Source organism: Phaseolus vulgaris, chromosome 11 (assembly GCF_000499845.2).
Source record: "Phaseolus vulgaris cultivar G19833 chromosome 11, P. vulgaris v2.0, whole genome shotgun sequence".
Classification (NCBI taxonomy): Eukaryota; Viridiplantae; Streptophyta; class Magnoliopsida; order Fabales; family Fabaceae; genus Phaseolus; species Phaseolus vulgaris.
The window spans coordinates 27,063,353-27,071,995 of NC_023749.2; the positions used below are offsets into that span (position 1 = coordinate 27,063,353).

General features: G+C 52.0%; 1 protein-coding gene across 1 annotated transcript; it reads left to right on the plus strand.

Moving 5' to 3' along the window:
- The first annotated feature begins 5,400 nt into the window (after window positions 1–5,400).
- On the plus strand, window positions 5,401–6,851 carry LOC137838370 (uncharacterized). The gene is made up of 2 exons (XM_068647615.1): window positions 5,401–6,389; window positions 6,779–6,851. The coding sequence occupies exons 1-2, from the start codon at window positions 5,401–5,403 to the stop codon at window positions 6,849–6,851; spliced, it is 1,062 nt and encodes a 353-aa protein (XP_068503716.1).
- Window positions 6,852–8,643: the final 1,792 nt, after the last annotated feature.

An 8,643-nucleotide genomic window follows, 5' to 3' on the forward strand; every position in this document is an offset into this window, starting at 1 on the left:
CACAGCGAAATATAGACGAAGAGGGATGCCTACCTGAGGTTTTCGCAAGACTGGTGGGCTCGCCAGATACTCCTTCAGTTTGATGAAGGCCTCCTCGCACTCCTGTGTCCAAAGGAACCTGTTGTTGCGTTTGAGACACTGGAAGTACGGATGACCTTTCTCCCCTCCAGCGGACATAAACCGAGACAAGGCTGCCAAGCGACCGGTGAGCTGCTGCACTTCCTTCACCGTCGTCGGGCTCCTCATTGCCACGATTGCTGCACACTTCTCTGGGTTAGCTTCGATTCCCCGCTCCGTTAAGAGGAAACCCAAGAACTTCCCAGCCTCCACACCAAAAATACACTTCTCAGGGTTGAGCTTCAGCCTGTACTTGGCGATGGTGGTGAATAGTTCTTCCAGATCAGCTGCATGATGCTTCTTCTCTTGGGACGTAACCACCATGTCATCTACATATGCATGTACGTTCCTTCCCAGCATGGGCGAGAGTACCCTATCCATGAGCCGCTGGTAGGTGGCCCCCGCGTTCTTTACCCGAATGGCATGACCTTGTAGCATAGCAGACCGTTCGTCATGAACGTGGTCTTGCACTCATCCATGGGGTGCATCCTGATCTGGTTATACCCTGAAAAAGCATCCAAGAAGCTGAGTAGCTTTCCCCCTGATGCGCTATCAACTAGGGCATCTATACTGGGTAAAGGGTAAGAATCCTTGGGGCACACCTTGTTGAGGTCAGTGAAGTCCACGCACATCCTCCACTTGCCGCTTGCCTTCTGAACCAGTACCACGTTCGCTAGCCACTCGGGGTACTGGATCTCTCTGATATGCCCTGCAGCAAGGAGCTTCTACGCTTCGTCGTGGATCACCTTTCTCTTTTCCTCGTTGAATTTCCTTCGCCTTTGTCGCACAGGTCGAACCTTCGGATCCATCGACAGACGATGGCAAACGAAATCGGGGTCGATTCCTGGCATGTCGGACGCTGACCATGCAAAGGCACCCATGTGCTTTTCGATCACACCAGCGATCAGCTTTCGCTCTTCGTCAACGAGGGATCCCACCAATTTGAACTTTTTCCCCCCGATGTCCACTTCGACCCATCCTTCAGCTGGGTGGGGCCTTCTCTCACTGGCGATGACCGCCCTCGTGATCCCTGACTCGCGAGGAGCGATCGCGCCTTCCTCTTCTTCTTCAACTTGGGCTACCTGGGAGCCCCCCGCCGCAGCGTTCTCCATCCTCTGAGCGCCCTGTGTCTCCCTAACCACCGATAGTTCTTCGCGCACACCTGGTGGTGGTGTCGTGGTGACGTGGCATACACTTCTCTTCTGCTTCAGGCTGTTCTCATAACAGCGTCTTGCCTCAGCCTGATCCGACTTGATGGTTATTACGGTCCCCTCCATCGATGGCAGCTTCAACTTCATGTGCCTCGTTGATGGTATTGCGCCCAACCTATTGAGTGTTGGCCTCCCCAACAAGACGTTGTACGTAGAAGGGGCGTTCACCACCAAGTACTTTATCCTTTCGGTGCGGGCTGTCGTCCCATCAGTGAACGTTGTCCTCAGCTCAATGTATCCCCGCACTTCTACCTGATCTCCTGCAAAGCCGTAAAGACACCCGGTATACGGCCTCAGTTGATCAGGGGACAACTGCAACTTGTTAAACGTCGGCCAGAACATGACGTCTGCAGAGCTTCCTTGATCTATGAGCACTCGGTGCACTCGTCTTCCAGCCGTGATGAGGGAGATGACCACAGGGTCGTTGTCGTGCGGGACAACGTCCCGTAGATTAGCTTTCCTGAAGACAATATCTACTTCAGGGTAATGGCTCTCATTTACCGCGTCTACCGCCATAACCGACCGGGCGTACCTCCTTCCCTGTGACGCTGTGCATCCCCCACCAGAGAAGCCTCCCGCGATTGTTTGCACTTCCCCGTGCACAGGGACTTCATGCTGCTGTTCTCCAGCCTGAGATCCCGACGCGCGATCACCCTGCGGCTCACGCAGGTAATCTGCTAGGAACCCAGACTTCACCAACTCTGCCAGTTGGTGTCCCAACGCCAAACAGGAGTGAAGTGTGTGGCCAAAGGCCTGGTCAAACTCACACCACTCATTCTTCTTTCTACCAAGTACCTTATCAGTCTTCTCTGGTACGCGTAGTCTTGCTGCTACAGCAGGAAGGGCGATGAGATCCGCCAATCCCACCATGAAATTGTACCTTGGGGTGCGTTATTCTCCCTTGCACGCCCCCTGCTCTGATCTTTGCCTGGTGCATAGGGACGAGGTTTTTCCCGCACCTTTTTCCCCTCCTTGGCCTCATGCACCCTTGCTTGTTGCGGTTTCCCTTGCCCTCCACGCGGTCTTGGTGGTGCAGCACTTCCTCTTTTCTCAGAAACCTCTGTTTCTGCCACTATGTGCACCACCGCGCGTCGTCGGATCTCTGCAAAGGTGCTGGGATGGCTCCTGATAAGAGACTCGCTGTAGGGGCCAGGCAGCACTCCCTTCTTAAACGCGTGCACCAGCATATCTTCATCTTTGCTGGGCAGTCTAACCACTTGTGCTCCAAAGCGGTTGAGGTAGTCCTTCAGCGACTCGCCTTGGTACTGACGCACGTCGAACAAATCGTATGACACCACTGCAGGTGCTTTGTTGACGATGTATTGCTCAGTGAAGAGCTTCGAAAACTGAGAGAAAGACGTGATATGCCCTTCTGGTAAGCTCACGAACCACTCCATGGCGATTCCGCTTAGCGTGCTCATGAACATTTTGCAGTACACAGCGTCTGAGCCCCCAGACAACATCATCTGGGTGTGGAACGCAGTCAGATGCGCCTCCGGGTCTTCTACCCCTGTGAATGACGCCTTCACCCCCACCAGGTTGGGAGGCACCATGGTTCCCATGATTTTAGGGGAGAATGGCACGGGGAACGCTCTTGGAGGTGACGGCTGCCTAGACATCCTTTCGTCAACCACGTGTTCCCTCCGCGCCTGCAACGTCCTCCTCAACTCTTCATTGACGCGATTCAGCTCGTCGTTCCTGCTTTTCGACGCGGCCAACTCCGTCTGCATCCTTTCTTGTTCAGCTTTTGACGCTGCGGCGTTATCCTGCAGCGTGCGCACCATCTCCAGGACCTGCGCCATTGTCACAGCTCCTTCGTCAGCAGATGGCGCAGGTGATGGTTGTCTGTTTCTTGGCATCTTTCCCTATCAAAAAGTTGGTAAAACTCTGGTAAGCTTCAAAACTGTGGTGTATATGGGACCACGATTCACTCGAGCCCCACGGTGGGCGCCAAATGATCCTGCCGGCAACTCGAACGTGTAGGAATCGCTTTGTAGCACTCTCTGTCCCGTCTACGCGACTGCATTCTCTGCAAAATCACCCTCAGAACCTTCTCTTGAATCTACAAGCGTGACCTGCAAAACACACAGACGGCGCCTCTAGCGGCCGTTTGCACTCCGACGATCAAGTTAGACCACAGAACCACCAAATGAGAAAAATAGTAGTGTGTGTGAAAAACTCTTGCTCTCTCTCTTTCGTATCCCCCTCAATCTCTCCCTGATTCTCTTTTATGTCTCTCTCTCTGCTTCTGGGCGTAACAGAATTCTGTTATGCTTTTCTGGCATGTGTCAGAACCCTGTTATGCTTTTCTGAGACAATGTACCTCCAGAGTCAGTAGAGTGTGGGTGTCTGTGCGTGTCCGCGCGTCTCTGCGCTTGGCTGCGCTTGTCTCTACCTTTAGCGGTACGGAGTGCACCTTTATCTGGACCGCACCCCTCTCAGATGATGACACGTGGAGGCATGCGACTCACATCTACCCACACACGTGTGACCTACTGGAAAGGCTCTAGCGCTTCTCTTTGTGTGCTAAGTTATTCCCTTGCGGGGTAACTTAGCATATTTCTTTCATCTGGGCAAATCGCATACTCTCAGGAGAACGCCAGGTGTGGTCGGTCTAGGCACACTCACCAAGCGTTGCTCTCTACGTAGACGGCTTACCCGTCACGCACGTGATGGGTTGAGGGAGTCACCAATCACTGATCGGTTTACTAGCTCCCTCAGGCCACTCTCGTGCGCGATTTCCTGAGACGTGCTCATGCGAGGTCCATGTGTAATGCTCTCGTTGGGAACCTCAGTCCCAGTTTAACTGCGTGTAAAACGAGACCCCGATGACAATGCACCCGATGACTGATCAGTGCTCTATTTGCTTCTCGCGTTCTGCCCCCAGGCGTTAGTCTGGGAACTGGTCTGTTGGTGGCCACTTGGCTACTGACCACCGATCACCGTTCAAGGGGAGAACCACGTGCATGGTACGAGAGAAAGGTAGACACACCCCCAGGGCAAGTAACTAGTGATTGGGACGCATGAGTTGACACCCAAAAAGTCAACCCACGTGCCAAACGGACTTCGAAGGAAAGAGGGCTCACACAATGGAATAACCCTAAGTTGGGCTGTGGTGCTATGAGACCCTCTGCGCAGAATAACGATCAAGTCAGAAGAGCACGTGGCAATGCACGCGTGTTCATTAAAGGTTTCAGTGAAAGTTTGCCAAGGTACACGTTGATTCAGTTTACATATCAAATGTTTCAAGGCACATTTTTATACGCCTTCAATGCGCTTCAACGCGCTTTAAATGCAGAAGGTATATAAAAAGGGGGTCGTGGGTCGTTTGGGGGGATCCGAGTTTTGACCTAATTCTCGCAGTTTACACAAAACACAAACCCTAGTTGCTTTTGTTGCGCACCCACTGTGAGCACAAGACAATTAGGGCAACCCAGTTTTAGTATTCTAGCATAGTTATTTTTTACCACCTCCAGAAGGTGCGTCACCTTTAATGTTTCTCGCTAGCTGACTTGATCGTCGGAGTGCAAACGACCGCGAGGGCGCCCCTTTGTTCACTTCTTTTCAGGTATCGCAGACGGAGCATAATGAAGGTGCCCTAGCTCGCAAGGACAAGCCACGCGCAAAGACGATCCCGGTCAACCGACCGGAACATTTGGCGCCCACCGTGGGGCCGATATAAAACATCGGTCCCACTACACAAGTTTTCCACTTCCAGTTCTCAAAACCTAGATAAGTTAAGAAGGTTTCCAGAAAGTCACGAAGATGAGACCTGCGCGCTCTAGGAGTGAAGAGATGACCATGCAACAACTAGCGGGCATGATGCAAGGGCTCCAGGAAGCAATGGCAGCATCGAAAGCAGAGCAAGAGCGCATGCAGGCGGATCTCGCAGCTTCTCAGGCGAGGAACGATGAGCTCCACCGTGCCAACGAGGAGTTACGCCGGGGATGGCGCGATATAGATGAGCCTGAGACTGCCTCCCCACCTAGAGAATTCACAACACCATTCTCATAGGCAATCCTAGAGACAACGATCCCCAACACGTTCACGGCCCAAGGTAACCTTCACAGGGATGGAGGATTCTGAGGCGCACCTCACTGCGTTCCACACACAGTTGATGTTGATTGGCGGTTCTAATGCCGTAAGGTGCAAGCTCTTGATGAGCACTTTAACTGGGATGGCTATGGATTGGTTCATCAGCCTCCCAGAGGGTCACATCACGTCTTTCGCACAGCTTTCACGATTATTTAGAGAGCAATATTTCGCCAACAGAGCCCCAGCCCCAGTTTCGTATGACCTTTTCGACGTGAAGCAATACCAAGGGGAAACCTTGAAAGAGTACATAAGCCGCTTTGGGGCGCAGGTGGTGAAGGTGGGTACCACAGACGAGCCCATGATCGTATACGCATTTAGGAAGGGGGTATGTCCTGGATCTTTTAGTAAATCGCTTAACCGCAGCCGCCCTAAGACCTTCGCGGAAGTAAGGTGTCGAGCGGTAGAACACATTGCCTCAGAGGGCGAGGCGTACGAGAAGTGCACGACTGCTGCGCCTGCACGACCAAGAACGCAGATACGCACACAACCCGCTAGGGTCCACGAAGCTGCCACAGAGAGAAGGAACCCAGACAGAAAGAGCACCTACAAGACAAGGAGGACCCAGCCTAGGGGTCGGGCAGAAAGAAGCAGAGAGGGAAATAGACCACTAAGGCACAACTTTGTGGTGGAACTCAAAGAACTCATCGTTGTGCCCAATATAGCTGACAGGTTGAGGCCACCAGCGAAGTCTGACAAGATATTAGGACCTCACAAGGAATCATGGTGCGAATTTCACGAAGCATTTGGGCACCATATTAACAACTGTTTGGCGCTGGGATACCAGTTGGATGTCGTAAAGAATGGTTTCTTGAAGGATTATCTCGCTGGATCCACTGTGACCCCAAACGCGGCAACGCCAGAGGAAGGTCAAGCGCATGAAGTCCCAACTCATGGAGAAGTGCACACCATCTCTAGCGGCTTTTCCGGGGGAGGACCCACTGCCTCTCAACGAAAGAAATACGTAAGGTCAGTAAATTTGGTTGCAGAAGAATTTTCGGACGACCCGTGGGAGTCAGACCTCGTTTTCACAAGAGCTGACCTGCGGGATGTCATCCCACATGACAATGACTCGGTGGTCATTTCGGTAGTGACAGCGGGAAGAAAGGTACATAGGGTCCTCGTCGACCAAGGCAGTTCTGCAGACGTCATGTTTTGGTCGACCTTTAGCAAGCTACAATTGTCCCCTAACCTATTGCGACCCTATACGGGGTGCTTGTATGGGTTTGCAGATAACCCAGTAGAAGTACGTGGCTATTTAGAACTTAGGACAACGTTCACTGATGGAGTGGCATCCCGCACCGAGGGAATTTGATACTTGGTGGTTAACGCCAACTCAGCTTACAACATTTTGTTAGGCAGACCCGCCTTGAACAGATTAAGGGCGGTGTCCTCCACACGCCACATGAAGATGAAGTTGCCAACTCTTAGTGGCAAGGTGTTGTGATCAAGTCAAATCAGGAAGAGGCCGTAAGTGCTATGAAAATAGCCTGAAGACAAGGAGAGGCGTGGTCATGGTGATTGGGTGACCGCCCATTTCAGATTCATAAACGGAGTTAGAGCCGTTAGGAGAGGCGGTGCCCGATGCATCCGGTGGGGTGACGCATGGGGAAGATATGCATATAATAGGAAGAAAAGGCGATGCTTCACTGATGGAAGAAGAACGCGAAGAGGCCTCACCAGCAGAACGAGAGCCAGAGAAGAGTCGAAAATCAAGGTTGAAGCTGCGAAAAGGAGAGTGGAGCGCCAGTACAACTCTAAGGTGAAGCCATGGCAATTCCAAGTTGGTGAGTCGGTCATAAGGAAGGCTCACCCTTACGAGGTGGAAAACAAGTTGTCTCCAAAGGGAACGGTTCATATAAGTTAGAGATTCTAGAAGGAGGCCCCATCTCACGTAGCCGAAATGCGGCGAATTTAAAGTTTTTATTTCAGTTGATGTTATTCCAGTTGAAGTTTGTAAAGGGGACACTCTTTTTCCCTCCAGGGGGTTTTTCAATGAGGTCACCCGAATAAAGAAAGGAGAAGTTTAAAATACTTTTGTTGTAGTTTTTCCCTCATTCGAATGTAAGATCAAAGGTTAAAGAAACAGAGACGAAAACTTGAAGCGCCACCAAGTTGAGGCGTCGCCAAGGTAAGGTGTCGCCAAGGCACTACCAAGATGAGGCGTCGCCAAAACAAGTCGTCGCCAAGATAAGGTTGTCACCAAGATGAGGCGCTGCCAAGATAACACGTCGCCAATATAAGGCGTTGCTAAGATAAGGCGTCGCCAAGAAGAGACGTCGCTAAGATAGCGATGCCAAGATAAGGTGTTACTAGAACAGGGCGTCGCCAAGCACAAGGCGTCGCCGCCAGATACTCAAGCAGAAGTCAAGTTCAGAGCAAGATAACAGGTATGTCTAGTATAAGCTAAAATCCGGGAGCCTAGTCCTTGATCAGGGGTAAAGGGATTCCTTCGGGACGCCCCCTCCTCAAGTATGAACAACTAGCCCCGGTGCCAGATATCAGTATAAGTCAAAAACCCGGGCGCTTAGTCCTTGAGCAGGGGTTAAGGGATTCCTTCGGGACGCCCCCTCCTCAGGTATGAGTGGACGGTCCCGGTAGCAGATGATAGATGCAAGCTAAAATCTGGGTGCCTAGTCCCTGAGCAGGGGTCAAGGGATTCCTTCGAGACCCCCCCCCCCCCCTCAGGTAGGAACAGCTAGCCCCAGCGTTTGATGTTGAGAACGTTACACCTTGGTGTTTTAGATCTCTCCATGGGCGTGGGCACCCGAGCGCGACTCTTGTCCCAAAGTATTTAGACACACTAAGGACACCCAAAGTAGGTACCTCCTTGAGTGTAGACACCCAGCACAGGTGAGATGAGTCCTCCTCGCCCTCGAGCGACGCTGAGGCACCAGAGAGGAACAAATGTAGTCCTCCCTCGCCTTTGAGCGATGTTGAGCCCCTAGGAGGTACCGAATCCCTCCTTGCCTTTGGGCAATGACGAGGCAGGCGACGCCTTCATAAGAAAGATTCCTCGCAGATAGAAAGGCCAAGCAGAGTTCTGAGTGAAAGGATCAGGAGAAGGGTATACATCGCGACTCAGAGGCGGAAGGTAAGAGAAGAGATTACGCGCTACCTACAGGGTTAAAAGACAAGGCGATGAAACGTGCATTGGAAGTAAGTACCAGCTACGCCTTTGGTATGATAAAAAAAGCAGGGACAGATGAAAGAGGAAGAGAAG

Coding starts and splice junctions, on each gene's coding strand:
- LOC137838370 (XM_068647615.1), top strand. CDS start 5,401: ATGGAGGATTCTGAGGCGCACCTCACTGCGTTCCACACACAGTTGATG. Junction 6,390..6,778: donor CAACGAAAGAAATACGTAAG/GTCAGTAAATTT, acceptor ACATTTTGTTAG/GCAGACCCGCCTTGAACAGA.